We start from the raw sequence: 15,416 nt of genomic DNA, 5'->3' as shown, positions 1-15,416 counted from the left end.
TTTTTTTAAACTGAGCTGTTTGTTATCTTTTTTACTGCTATATAAAACTTCTCCTTTGCCACATGTGGCACATTGACAAGGCTTAAGTTTTGCAAGTACTAGGTAATTTTTATTTGACATACTTCAAAATGTTGTTTGCTTTAGAAACGGATGATAGACCTCGAAGAGATCATTTCATGAAAAGTGGATTTGCCTCTGGGCGGAATTTTGGAAACAGAGGTAAGTATCTTTGTCTTTCCTTAATCCTCTGAGCTGTTGAATAATAGGTTGTATAGAGGCTTTCATGGCCGTTTGGTACAAAACTAAGTCTGTTGTAACACATTGTATATTAGACTTTGTGCTGAGATAATGAGTTCATCATTTTTCCAAGTTCAATTTTCTTTTTGCTGTTTTACCTTTTTGGGATAGTAGAGAGTAGCGTTAAGTTGTTCAGACAGATTGTTTGGATGGATAGATAGGTTGAATGGACAGATGCTTCACATAGCCCCTGGTTTCTTTCTTTTTTTTTTTTTTGAGATGGAGTCTCACTCTGTCGCCAGGCTGGAGTGCAGTGGTGTGATCTCGGCTCACTGCAATCTCTGACTCCCTGGTTCAAGTGATTCTCCTGCCTCAGCCTCCCAAGTAGCTGGGACCACAGGTACATACCACCATGCCCGGCTAATTTTTGTATTTTTAGTAGAGATAGTGTTTCACCGTGTTGGCCATGATGGTCTCCATTTCTTGACCTCATGATCTGCCTGCCTCGGCCTCCCAAAATGCCAGGTTTACAGGTGTGAGCCACCATGCCTGGTCTAGAGCTGCTGCTAAACATGTTTATAATACTTATTTCCAACAAGTGATATGGGAAGAATGCTTGTACAAGCTTTGGGGATTAGAGATGAGAAGGACTCTTTCTTGAATTTTATATTTTTCAAGAAAAGGCAGTATAGGAAACATTTGTTAGCTCATTAGTACTAATATTTTAATAGTTTATTTTGCCGTGATTGGAGTTTTAAATTTTACTTTTGGAAAAACCACCTAATATGACAGATAATGACACAGCCAGACACCTTTCTACAGTCCATGTTTAGACTTAATATTAACATGCTGGAAATATTCTGCACTATATATATATATCTTATTATAGTGCAGTAACATATTAGAACTTCAGGTCAAATTTATTTGAAAATTTATATGGTCATTTTATTTTTCTCATAGGAGATGCTACGGCTATTTGGTAGCCATACTTGACACTTATTCTTGAATTTATGAAATGTTATTTTTTGAAACATTTGTTGATATTTGCAGACACTTTTGTTATGGAAACTAAAATTTGATGTGTGATGTTTTATTTGACATTTGAAAAATTTACTTATTTAAATACAATGAACACAAATTTGAGTTTTATATTTTGACATGTTTCTGCCACTAATGGAAATAATTTATTCAAATATATACTTATGTTTTGGTTTTTAAGCCTGCATATTATATAAGACGTGTTGCTCATTTGGACCATGTAATTGTGCTAAGAGATTCAAATGAAGTTTTGTTAGCTACTACTTAACATTATTTTTTATTCTTACATTTAAGAACATATTTAGTATTTAGATATATTTTAAAATTATATTTTAGAAGAGGTTATATGATATTTTGATACAGGCTTCTAAATATTATTGAATAAACCCTTTTTGAATGAGAAAATCATCACTGAGGCATATTTTTACCACAAATTACTTTCATGTTTTATGTTAAAATACACATAAAATCTCGGACTGAACTCTCAATTGTTAATACTTTAAAAAATTAGCTTTATATTGTATATAACTTTGGACATTTGTAGATCCATGAGTGTAACATTTTTCTCATGATTCTTCTAACATTTTATATAGTTCCAATCTGATTTTCTTCTCAGTAAAACTTGCTTAACTAAAAATGTGGATTTTGAAGTTGACTCTTAATTGCTTTAAATATAATATTAACTAGCTTGTTATGTCTTGTGAAGTATATCTAAGTAGCTTTAACTTCTTGAATCACACATCTTTGAAATATGATGAAAACACTTTTATAGTTGGGCATACACAATTTTACATGTGGTCTTAGGAGATACCCAGATCCCTTTTAACTCCTCTCTATGAGGGTATTACAGAGATCGGTAAGACAGTTTATAGGATCACAGGGAATGCTTTAATTTTGTTCCCTGTGATAGTTTAAAGCATCATTTTATGCTCTTTTGGATGCCTCTCCTGTTATTTTTGTAATTTTTTATTTCAGATAATTGTGCTTTTTGCTATCAAATCTCTGCCATAGAGATTTTTAATTTAGTGGTAGAGAAACATATGGAAAGAAATACTACTTTAAAGAGGTACAGATAGTATGCTGTGGGAATATGGAAGAAGGATAAATTATGACTGGAGGGCTAAAGGAAGACTTCAAAAAATTGGCTTTTTGAAGAATGAAATGAATTTTGATAAGACAAGTAGGAAAGCAGGGAATACCATGCTGGAAGGAACAGCATGTACAAAGATACAGAATATTAGGAGTTGACAATGTGGAGTATTGGAGTTGTTTGGTGTGAATTAAAATGTTGAGTGTTTTAGAATTATGTAGTGAGAAACAAAGCTAAGAAGGTTAGTATGGGGAAATAGCATGGCCAAACGGGGAGGCCAGGAGGGGATTAGTAGTCTAATCCCCTTTTTTACCTTATGTAGCCCCTTGTTTTAATTTTAAAAGTAGAAAGGTTATGAGAAATATAAGAAATAGAAAAATAAAAAATAGAGCAGTTTAACAGGACATGAGTATAAAATTTTCAATAGCACTGACTTTCACACAGAGCAGAGTTAATAGCTGGCTCTATCAGGGTGAGGATTCAACATATAGAAAACTACGGAGCAGGATTTTTCTGATTGAGGGTCTCCAATATAATACTGACTAGTAGAAAGCTATATTTCACCAGTAGTAGATTTGTTTTTACGTTGGTACCATAATTTAAGAGTTTTTTTTTTAAGTCTCAGGTATATTAATTAAGTTTCTATGCTACTCTGTTCCCATAATTGGGAGTTCCTTTACACCAAAAATTCGTTTAATTCTTAGTTTTCAGTGATGACACACAATTTTATATGTTCAAGAGTCTAACTATCTGACCTTTTTCAGATGCTGGCGAATCTAATAAAAGAGGAAATACATCTGCAATGGGTGGTTTTGGAGCTGGAAGGAGTTTTGGATACAGAGGTGATTATGATATCTTACAATCAAAACTTGAGTTTTTATTTATAATTGAGTTTAAATACTGATTGACAGACATTCCATATCGACATTTAATTTTAAGGTATATATTCCCTAAGTGCCTTTACACTAAAGACTATTTTATTAAAATTTATTAAAAACATTTTTAAATTTTATGAAAGATTACTGATGAATGCTTTTAAAATTAATTCTGGCGACATGTCTGTATGCTTCAGAGATGCATAACTCTTAGACATAGGTTTTTAAGAAATAAATTTGAAAGCAAAATTTAATGACTTTTTAAAAAAGAGTAAACAAAAAGAAGCTAACAAAATTTTCATGCTGTTGAGGAGAAGATCATTGAGTATTGGATTATAATTTAGTTGTATTGTCCTTAACAGATGAAGAGATTGAGTTTGTAAAATGTTAGGAATTTTGATGTTTGAAATAGAAAACATATAGTGGTTATACTGACATATTCCTCTATTTTGCCCATATGTGTATAGAGGAGTATATGACAATTGAGGTAATATAGAATTGGGTGAAAAGAAAGTTGTTTTTAACCTTAAGAGAAGGGAGTTGACAAATTGACACAAAGTAGAAATTGTTGAGTGAATTTACATGTGATAGCTATATGTACAATTGTATATGGCTTATCGTAGACGGCATTGTATATGGCTTATTGTAGTAGTCCCTGTGTGGTGGTTATTATTTTTTTAACCACAGAGGTAAAGGAAGTTGTTTCATTTTATATTTTGTATAGGTTTTTCAAACAGCAAATTTGAAGATGGTGATAGCTCTGGTTTCTGGAGAGGTGAGGTCAATATTTTTGTGTTTTAAGATATAACGTCAAGAGTAAATGCTAAAATAGAGAAATTAAGAGGAAGTATTTTAGTCTGGTCTAATTCCAACTTATTTAAACCAGATTTTATGAAGCAGCTATATCCAAAGCCTTAATCAAGAATATTACTGGTTTGTACATAAAGAATTCAGGCATCCTAATTTGGCCTGTTGCCATCTGCCTTAATCTATGAGGTACAACTTTTGAATGCTCTGAAACTTAAGAAAATGTGGATAGATAGTAAAAAGGAGTCACGAAGAAACTTTACTGGATGTAAATACAGTTTGTGATGTGTTAGGGTCAAGGCAATTCTTTGCAAACAAGCAAGCACTCAGATTTCATCACCACCAGGCCTGCTTTACAAGAGCTTCTGAAAGAAGCACTATACACAGAAACAAACAACCAGTATCAATCATCCCAAAAACTTACCAAAAGGTAAGGAATGTCTCCATAATGAAGAGTCTATATCAACTAATGGGCAAAATAGCCAGCTAGCATTAAATGACAATATTAAACTCACAAATATCAATATTAATCCTAAATTTAAATGGATTAAATGCCCCTATCAAAGACGCAGAAAGGAAAATTGAATAAAAAGTCAAAACCCATCAGTACGCTGTATCCAGATCCATCTCATAAGCAAGAACACACAAAGACTCAAAACAAGGTGTTGGTGGAAGACTTACCAATCAAATGGAGAGCAAAAACAAGAACAAAAACAAAAAAAACAAAACAGGAGCTGTAACTTTTGTCTCTGACAAAATAGACTTTAATAGTGACAAAGACTAGAAGAAACAAAGAAGGATATTACATAATGGTAAAAGGATCAATGCAACAACAGGAGTCAATGATTATAAATATATATGCACCCAATATAGGAACACCCAGATACATAAGACAAGCTCTTAATGACTTATAAAGAGACTTGGACTCCCGCACAATACCGGGAGACTCTGACACCACATTTTAATATTCGACAGATCAACATGGATAGAAAATTAACAGGGACATCTATGATTTGAACTCAGACCTGGAACAAGTAAACTCAGTGAGTATTTATAAAATTCTTCACCCCAGGTCCACAGAACATACATTTTTCTCAGTATCACATTACACCTATTTTGAAAGTGACAACATAATTGGAAGTAAATCACTCTTCAGCATTTGCATAGCATTTCACAGACTTAAATGAAATATTGGTTGGCTGTTTGTTATTTTCTTCCCTTATTCCTTTCTGTCTCTGCTGTTAAGCCCAATTATTGGCATAAAAGAGGTTTTTAATACTTATTTTTAGATTGCATTCCAGCCTGGGCAATAGAGCAAGACTCCTCTCTCCCCTTCTTTCTTTTTCTTTCAAAAAGAAAAAAGAAAGAAAGAAACTATCAACAGAGTAAACAGACAACCTATAGAATGGGAGAAAATATTTGTAAAGTATGCATCCAACAAAGGTCAAGTATCCAGGATCTAAAAAGAAATTAAATGTAAAAGCAGAAAAACAACTCCATTAAAAAGTGGGCAACGGACATGGACACATTTAAAAAGACAACATACAGCCAGCAGGCAGATGAAAAAGTGCTCAACATCACTAATCATTAGAGAAATGCAAATCAAAACTACAATAAGGTATCATCTTACACCAGTCAGAATGGTTATTATTAAAAAATCAAAAAATAACAGATGCTGACGAGGTTGCTTGTTCATTTAATTAGGTCCCATTTGTCGGTTTTTATTTCTGTTGTGGTTGCTTTTGGCGTCTTTGTCAGAATCTTTGCAAGGGTCTTTTGTCTAGAATGGTATTTCTTAGGTTATCTCCTGGGTTTTTATAGTTTTAGGTTTTACATGTTATTCTTTAATCCATCTGGAATTGATTTTTGTATACGGTCTAAGGAAGGGGGTCCAGTTTCAATCTTCTGCATATGGCTAGCCAGTTATCCCAGCACCATTTATTGAATAAGGAATCCTTTCCTCATGGCTTCTTGTTGTCAACCTTGTCAAAATCAGATGGTTGTAGATGTGTAGCATTCCCGTTTGCAGATGGTATGATTTTATACTTGGAAAACCCTGTATAGTCTCTGCCCCAAAGCTCCTTAGTCTGATAAATTATTTCAGTAGAATTTCAGAATACAAAATCAATGTATGAAAATCAGTAGCATTCCTATCCACCATATTGTTAAAATGGCCATACTGCTCAAAGCAAGTCACAGATTCAATCAAACTACCAATGACATTCTTTACAGAATGAGAAAAAAAAATTTTAAAATTCATATGGAACCAAAAAAGAGCATGAATAGCCAAGGCAATTCCAAGCACAAAGACCAAAGCCGGAAAGCATCACATTACCTGAGTTCAAACTATACTACAAGGCTGCGGTAACCATAACAGCATGTTACTGATCCAAAACCAGATACCTACACCAGAATAGAGAACAGTAGAACAGAATAGAGATCACAAAAATAATGCCTTCTTTTACTTTTTTTTTTTTTTTTTGAAGTTGGAGTCTCACTCTGTCACCCAGGCTGGAGTGTAGTGGTGTGATCTTGGCTCACTGCAACCTCCACCTCCTGGGTTCAAGTGATTCTTGTGCTTTCACCCTCCCTAACAGCTGGGACTATAGGCATGTACCAGCATGCCTGTCTGCGTTTTGTATTTTTAGTAGAGACGGGGTTTCACTATGTTGGCTGGGCTGGTCTTGAACTCCAAACCTCAGGTAAGCTGCCCGCCTTGACCTCCCAAAGTGCTGGGATTACAGGTATGAGCCATTGTTCCTGGCCTTGTTTTACTTTCTAATGGATTTTTTGTTTTCCTGGCATTCAGGTCATGAAATACAAATTGCTAGCACCACAGAATCCCCTTTCCATGTTCATTTTTTATTCACTAATGACCCATTACCCCCAAACCTCTTTATGACTTCTAATAGCATACAATAATTTAATGTATTTTTATACTTGATATAAATGTAATCACATTGTATGTACTGTTTTATGTTTACTTTCTTTGTGTGTTTGTTGCAATTGTAGCTCATTATCATTTCTGTTTAGTATTCTTTTGTTTTCTGTTGTTCCAATAAAAGTAGGTATTTGGATTACCTGGAGTGTGGGGCTGTTATGAAGGTGTTTCTGTAAACATTCTAGTATTATTTTGGATATCATAAGTACACACTCAGAAGAATTGCTAGGTCATAGGCAATATGTATTTTTGGTTTTAATAGTACTGTCAAATGTTTTCAGCATTTATACTGAGATACACTTTCGCATTCTGACCAATGCTTGATATTTTTTCTTTTTCTCTCATTTTAACCATTCTGCTGGTTGTCTGGTGGTACACTCATTATGTATTAAATTTCTATTTTTTGGACTGATGAAATGTGGAGCACTTCTTATAATTATTGGCCATTTGGGCAACATCTTTCATCAAGTCATTTGCCTGTATCTTTGATATCTATTGGGTATCTTAAGTTGCAAGAATAGTACAGATAAGCTGGGCATGGTGGCTCACACCTGTAATCCCAGCACTTTGGGAAGCCGAGGTGGGCAGATCACTTAAGGACAGGAGTTTGAGACCAGCCTGGCCAACATGATGAAACCCCATCTCTACTAAAAAAACAAAAATTAGGCCCAGCACAGTGGCTCATGCCTGTAATCCCAGCACTTTGGGAGACTGAGGCAGGCAGATCACGAGATCAGGAGTTTGAGACCAGCCTGGCCAATATGGTGAAACCCCATCTTTACTAAAAAAAACAAAAATTAGCTGGGTGTGGTGGCACATGCCTGTAGTCCCAGCTGCTTGGGAGGTTGAGGCAGAAGAATTGCCTGAATCTGGGAGTCAGAGGTTGCAGTGAGCTGAGATCACACTGCTGCACTCCAGCCTGGGTGACAGAGCGAGACTACATCTAAAAAAAGAAAAATTAATTGTAATCAATCTGGAGTTTATTTTTGTATATAACGTAGGACTCAAGATACTTTTTTTCCATATGGATGTTCATCTGACCTAGTAGTGTCACTTATCGAAAAGACTGTCTCTTTCACACTGTACTACAGGGTTGCGTTTGTCCTAAATTAGGTGGCTTATATATGTGTATCTGTTTCTCGTGATTTTATTCCATTGGTCATTTTTTCTATTTTTGTACCATTGCCCCACAGTCTAATTACTGTAGTTTTATAATAGATCCTGATATATGGCATTGTAAGTATTTCAAGTGCTTGTTTTTCAAGTGCTGTGGTTTGGGTATTTGTCCTCATGTTGAAATTTGATTCCCAGATTTGGAGGTAGGGTCTAATGGGGGGTGTTTGGGTCATGGGGGCTCATATCCTTCGTGAATAGACCTGTGTTCTCCTTGTGGGGGTGTTGAGTGAGTTCCCTATTAGTTCCCTTGTGAGCTAGTTGTTAAAAAGAGCCTGGTGCCCCCTACTTCCTCTGCATCTTATGATCTCTGCACACACCAGCTCCCTCACCTTCAGCCATGGGTGGAAGCAGCCTGAGGCTCTTACCAGATGCCCAATCTTGAACGTTTTCAGATATCAAATCATGAGCCAAATAAACCTTTTTTTTCCTTTTCATAAATTTCCCAGTCTTGTGTATTCCTTTATAGCAATGCAAAACAAATGATAATCTCAAGATTCTCTGTTATTTTTAGTTCTTTGCATTCCTGTGTGATTTTTAGAATCAGCTTAATCAATTTCTAGAAGAAAAAACTATCTTAATTTGGGTTGCTGTAACAAAATGCTATAAACTATGTAACTTATAAACAACAGAAATTTATTTAGAGAGTCTGAAGTCCGAGATCAAGGTACCAGCAGATTCAGTGTCTGTTGAGGACCCATTTCCTGGTTCATAGATGGTGTCTTCTCTCTGTCCTCACATGGTGGATAGGGCAGTGTGGCTCTCTGGAGCTTCTTTTATAAGAACACTAATTCCATTCATGAAGGCTGTGCCTTTATGTGGTTACATCACGTTTGTTGATTCTTCAGCTGATTAACGTTTGAGTTGTTGTCACTTTTGGTTTATCATGGCTAATGCTGCTATATTCATTTGTGTACAAGTTTTTGTGTGAACATATGTTTTCATTTTTCTGGGGTATATACATAGGAGTGGAATTGCTGTGTCATATGCTGATTCTTAATGTTTAATGTTTTGAATGACCAAATTGTTTTCTGTAGCAGCTGCACCATTTTATATTCCCACCCTCAGTGTTACGAACGTTCTGATTTCTCCGCATCCACCAATACCAGTTGTTACTGTTTTGTTTTTTTTTTTTTCTTTTAAAGGAGTGTGAAGTAGTCTTTCGTGGGATATGTTTTGTTTTTTGGGTTTTTTTTTGAGACAGGGTCTCATTCTGTCATGCAGGCTGGAGGGCAGTGGCACAATCGTGGCTCACTGCAACCTCAACCTCAACCTCCCAGGCTCAAATAATGCTTCCACCTCAGCCCCCTGTGTAGCTGGGACTACAGATGTGAACTACCACACCTGGCTAATTTTTGTATTTTTTGTAGAGATGGGGTTCTACCATATTGCCCAGGCTAATCTATAACTCCTAAGCTCATGCAGTCTGCCTGCCTCAGCCTTCCAAAGTGCTGGGATTATAGACCTGTGCCACAGCGCCCAGCCCTTATTGTGGTTTTGATTGCATTTTTTGATGACCGTGATGTTGAGCAGCTTTTCATGTGCTTATTGGCCATTTGTGTATCTTTGTAGAAATGTCTGTTCAGATCCTTCATTCATTTTAACAATTGGGCTGTCTTTTTATTGTTTTGTGATTTATTTTTATATTCTCAATATGAATATTATCAGATACATGATTTGGAAGTGTGTATTTTTTTTAATTTATCTAAATTTTTTTTTTTTGAGACAGGGTCTTGCTCTGTTGCCCAGATTCTGGGGTGAAGTGGCACAATCATGTTTCACTGTAGCCTCAACCTCCTGGTCTCAAGTAGTCCTCCCACCTCAGCCTCCTGAGTAGCTGGGATTATAGGTGTGTGCCACCATGCCCAACTAATATTTTAATTTTTTGTAGGGATGGCATCTCACTTATGTTGTCCTGGCTTTTCTCAAACTCCTGGGCTCAAGCAGTACTCCTGTCTTGGCCTTCCAAAGTGTAGGGATTACAGGTGTGAGCCACTGCATCTGGCCTACAGATGTTTAATAACCTCCTGTGGGTTGTCTTTTCACTTTCTTGATGGTACCCTTTGAAACACTAAAATTTAAAATTTTTATCCAACGCAGTTTATCTTTTTTTGTTCTTTTGATGTTATAACTAGAAAACTGTTGCCTAATGCAGAGCCATGCAGACATTTTCCTTTGTTTTCCTCTAAGAATTTTATAGTTTTAGTTCTTACATTTAAGCCTATTATAGTTTTAGTTTTTATATTTAAGTCTTTTATAGTTTTAGTTCTTACATTTAAGTCTTTGATGCATTTTGAGGTCATTTTTATAGATGATATGAGGTGGGGTCCAAATTCTTTTCATATAGATACCCAGTTGTTCTAGCACCATTTGTTGATGTTTTATATTGACGTATCTAGGTGTGGATCTTTCTGGGTTCACCTTCCTTGGAGTTGAGCTTCTTGGATGTATAGATTAATAGTTTTCATGAAATTTGGGATATTTTCAGCTTTTTTTTGGTAAGATCTCTATAACATAAAATTTCCCATATTAACTATTCTTAAGTATATAATTTCTGGCATTAAGTGCACAGTATTCTATCATCACTATCATCGCCCAAACAGAAACTCTGTATTCCGTTAGACAATTCCCCATATACTCCCTTAACCCTGGTCTTTGGTAACGTCTATTCCATGTTCTCTATGAAATTAGTCTATTTTAAGTATTTCATTCAAGTGGAATTATACAATATTTGTCCTGTTGTAATTGGCTTATTTTACTTAGCGTCTTGTTGTCAGTGTTCATTCATTTGTAGCATATATCAAAACTATGTTTCTTTTTTATTGCATTTTAGGTTTTGAGGTACATGTGAAGAACATGAAAGACAGTTGCATAGGTCCACATGTGGCAGTGTGATTTGCTGCCTTCCTCCCCATCACCTATATCTGGCATTTCTCCCCATGCTATCTCTCCCCAACTCCCCACCCCCTGCTGTCCCTCCCTTATTCCCCACAACAGACCCCATGTGTAGTGCTCCGCTCCCTGTGTCCATGTGTTCTCATTGTTCAGCACCCACCTATGAGTGAGAACATGCGGTATTTCATTTTCTGTTCTTGTGTCAGTTTGCTGAGAATGATGGTCTTCAGGTTCATCCATGTTCCTACAAAGGGCATCGTTTTTGATGTCTGCATAATATTCCATGATGTATATGTGCCACATTTTCCCAGTCCAGTCTATCATCGATGGGCATTTGGGTTGGTTCCAGGTCTTTGCTATTGTAAACAGTGCTGCAGTGAGCATTTGTGTGCATATATCCTTATATTAGAGCGATTTATAATCCTTTGGATGTATACCCAGTAATGGGATGCTGGGTCAAATGGAATTTCTATTTCTATGTCCTTGAGGAATCACCACACTGTCTTCCACAATGGTTGAACTAATTTACACTCCCACTAGCAGTGTAAAAGTGTTCCTATTTGTCCACATCCTCTCCAGCATCTGTTGTCTCCAGATTTTTTAATGATCGCCATTCTACCTGGTGTGAGATGGTATCTCAATGTAGTTTTGATTTGCATTTCTCTAATGACCAGTGATGGTGAGCATTTTTTCATGTTTGTTGGCCTCATGTATGTCTTCTTTTATAAAGTCTCTGTTCATATCCTTTGCCCACTTTTGAATGGGCTTCTTTGTTTTGTTCTTATAAACCTGTTTTAGTTCTTCGTAAATTCTGGATATCAGCCCTTTGTCAGATGGGTAAACTGCAAAAATTTTTTCCCGTTCTGTTGGTTGTCGATTCACTCTAATGACTGTTTCTTTTGCCGTGCAGAAGCTGTGGAGTTTGATTAGGTCCCATGTGCCTATTTTGGCTTTTGTTGCCAGTGCTTTTGGTGTTTTGGTCATGAAGTCCTTGCCTACTCCTATGTCCTGAATGGTTTTGCCTAGATTTTCTTCTAGGATTTTTATGGTATTAGGTCTTACGTTTAAGTCTTTAATCCATCTGGAGTTAATTTTAGTGTAAGGTGTCAGAAAAGGGTGTAGTTTCTGCTTTCTGCACATGGCTAGCCAGTTTTCCCAACACCATTTATGAAACAGGGAATCCTTTCCCCATTGCTTGTTTTTGTCAGGTTCGTCAAAGATCGGATGGTTGTAGATATGTTGTGTTCCCTCTGAGGCCTCTGTTCTGTTCCGTTCCATTGGTCTATATCTCTGTTTTGGTACCAGTACCATGCTGTTTTGATTACTGTAGCCTTGTAGTATAGTTTGAAGTCCAGTAGTGTGGTGCCTCCTGTGTTCTTTTTGCTTAGAATTGACTTGGTTATGTGGGCTCTCTTTTGGTTCCATATGAAGTTTAAGGTGTTTTTTTCCAGTGAAGAAGGTCAGTGGTAGCTTGATGGGGAAAGTGTTGAATCTATAAATTACTTTGGGCAGTGTGGCCATTTTCACGATACTGATTCTTCCTAACCATGAACATGGAATGTTTCTCCATCTGCTTGTGTCCTCTCTTATTTCATTGAGCAGTGGTTTGTAGTTCTCTTTGAAGAGGTCCTTTACATTCCTTGTTAGTTGTATTCCTAGGTATTTTATTTTCTTTGTAGCTTTTGTGAATGGCAATTCATTCTTGATTTGGCTCTCTTTAAGTCTGTTATTGGTGTATAGGAATGCTTGTGATTTTTGCACGTTGATTTTGTATCCTGAGACTTTGCTGAAGTTGCCTATCAGTTTCAGGAGATTTGGGGCTGAGGCGATGGGATCTTCTAGATATTCAATTATGTCATCTGCAAATAGAGACAGTTTGGCTTCCTCCTTTCCTGTTTGAATGCCCTTTATTTCTTTTTCTTTCCTGATTGCTCTGGCTAGAACTTCCAGTGCTATATTGAATAGGAGTGGTGAGAGAGGACATCCTTGTCTAGTGCCAGATTTCAAAGGGAATGCTTCCAGTTTTTGCCCATTCAGTATGATATAGGCTCTTGGTTTGTCATAAGTAGCTTTTATTATTTTGAGATACGTTCCATCAATACCGAGTTTATTGAGGGTTTTTAGCATCAAGGGCTGTTGAATTTTGCCAAAGGCCTTCTCTGCATCAATTGAGATAATCATGTGGTTTTTGTCTTTGGTTCTGTTTATGTGGTGGATTACGTTTATAGACTTGTGTATGTTGAACCAGCCTTGCATCCCCGGGATGAATCCTACTTGATCATGGTGGATAAGCTTTTTGATGTGCTGTTGCAATCGGCTTGCCAGTAATTTATTGAAGATTTTTGTGTCTATGTTCATCATGGATATTGGCCTGAAGTTTTCTTTTCTTGTTGCGTCTCTGTCGGGTTTTGGTATCAGGATGATGTTGGTCTCATAAAATGATTTAGGAAGAATTACCTCTTTTTGGATTGTTTGGAATAGTTTCAGAAGGAATAGTACCAGCTCCTCTTTGTGTGTCTGGTAGAATTTGGCTGTGAACCCATCTGGACCTGGGCTTTTTTTGTGTGGTAGGCTCTTAATTGCTGCCTCAACTTCAGATTTTGTTATTGGTCTCTTCAGGGTTTTGACTTCTTCCTGGTTTAGGCTTGGAAGGAGGCAAGTGTCCAGGAATTTATCCATTTCTTCCAGATTTACTAGTTTATGCACATAGAGTTGTCTGTAATAATCTCTTATGATGGTTTGAATTTCTGTGGAATCTGTGGTGATATCCCCTTTATCGTTTTTTATTGCATCTATTTGGTGATTCTCTCTTTTCTTTTTTATCAGTCTGGCTAGTGGTCTATTTTGTTGATCTTTTTGAAAAACCAGCTTCTGGATTTATTGATTTTTTTTGAAGGGTTTTTTGTGTCTCTATCTCCTTCAGTTCTACTCTGATCTTAGTTATTTTTTGTCTTCCACTAGGTTTTGAGTTTTTTTGATCTTGCTCCTCTAGCTCTTTCAATTTTGACGATAGAGTGTCAATTTTGGATCTCTTCACTCTTCTCATGTGGGCACTCATTGCTATATATTTTCCTCTAGAGACTGCTTTAAACGTGTCCGAGATTCTGGTATGTAGTGTCTTTGTTCTCGTTGGTTTCAAAGAACTTCTTTATTTCTGCCTTCATTTAATTGTTTATCCAGTCAACATTCAAGAGCCAGTTGTTCACTTTCCATGAAGCTGTCTTAGTTCTGAGTTAGTTTCTGAATTCTGAGTTCTAATTTGATTGCACTGTGGTCTGAGAGACTGTTATTATTTCCGTTCTTTTGCATTAGCTGAGGAGTGCTTTACTTCCAATTATGTGGTCAATTTTAGAGTAGGTGTGATGTGGTGCTGAGAAGAATGTATATTCTGTGGATTTGGGATGGAGAGTTCTGTAAATGTCTATTAGGTTTGCTTGTTCCAGGTCTTAGTTCAAGTCTTGGATATCCTTGTTAATTTTCTGTCTGGTCGATCTGTCTAATATTGACAAAGGGGTATTAAAGTCTCCCACTATTATTGTGTGGGAGTCTAAGTCTCTTTGTAAGTCATTAAGAACTTGCCTTATATATCTGGGTGCTCCTGTATTGGGTGCATTTAGGATCGTTAGCTCTTCTTGTTGTATGGATCCTTTTACCATTATGTAATGACCTTCTTTGTCTCTTTTGATCTTTGTTGGTTTAAAGTCTATTTTATCAGAGACGAGAATTGCAACTCCTTTTTTTTGCTCTCCATTTGTTTGGTAAATCTTCCTCCATCCCTTTATTTTGAGCCTTTATGTATCCTTGCATATGAGATGGGTTTCCTGGATACAGCACACAGATGGGTTTTGGCTTTTTATCCAATTTGCCAGTCTGTGTCTTTTGATTGGGGCATTTAGCCCATTTACATTTAGGGTTATTATTGTTATTTTGAATTTGATACTGCCATTTTGACGCCAGCTGGCTGTTTTGCCCGTTAGTTGATGCAGATTCTTCATTTTGTTGATGCTGTTTAGCATTTGGTATGTTTTTGGAATGGCTGGTACTGGTTGTTCCCTTCTGTGTGTAGTGCCTCTTTCAGGAGCTCTTGTAAAGCAGGCCTGGTGGTCACAAAATCTCTGAGTACTTGCTTGTTCATGAAGGATTTTATTTTTCCTTCACTTATGAAGCTTAGTTTGACTGGATATGAAATTCTGGGTTGAAAGTTCTTTTCTTTCAGGATGTTGAATATCGGTCCCTACTCTCTTCTGGCTTGTAGGGTTTTTGCTGAGAGATCTGCTGTGAGTCTGATGGGCTTCCCTTTGTGGGTGACCCGACCTTTCTCTCTGGCTGCCCTTAGCATTTTCTCCTTCATTTCAACCCT

General features: G+C 36.6%; 1 protein-coding gene across 3 annotated transcripts in view; it reads left to right on the top strand.

Annotated features, from left to right (window-relative positions):
* DDX4 (DEAD-box helicase 4) overlaps positions 1–15,416 on the top strand; it is a 72,278-nt gene that overhangs the window by 21,705 nt on the left and 35,157 nt on the right. For all 3 annotated transcript variants that reach the window (XM_035291563.3, XM_078365494.1, XM_035291564.3), the window contains exons 4-6: positions 145–219; positions 3,130–3,207; positions 3,965–4,015. In XM_035291563.3, the coding sequence (XP_035147454.2) occupies positions 145–219; positions 3,130–3,207; positions 3,965–4,015 (204 nt within the window). The remainder of the gene's footprint in view (positions 1–144; positions 220–3,129; positions 3,208–3,964; positions 4,016–15,416) is intronic.

This window comes from Callithrix jacchus, chromosome 2 (genome assembly GCF_049354715.1).
Source record: "Callithrix jacchus isolate 240 chromosome 2, calJac240_pri, whole genome shotgun sequence".
NCBI classification, from domain to species: domain Eukaryota; kingdom Metazoa; phylum Chordata; class Mammalia; order Primates; family Cebidae; genus Callithrix; species Callithrix jacchus.
This window is presented reverse-complemented; position numbering and strand designations above follow the sequence as displayed.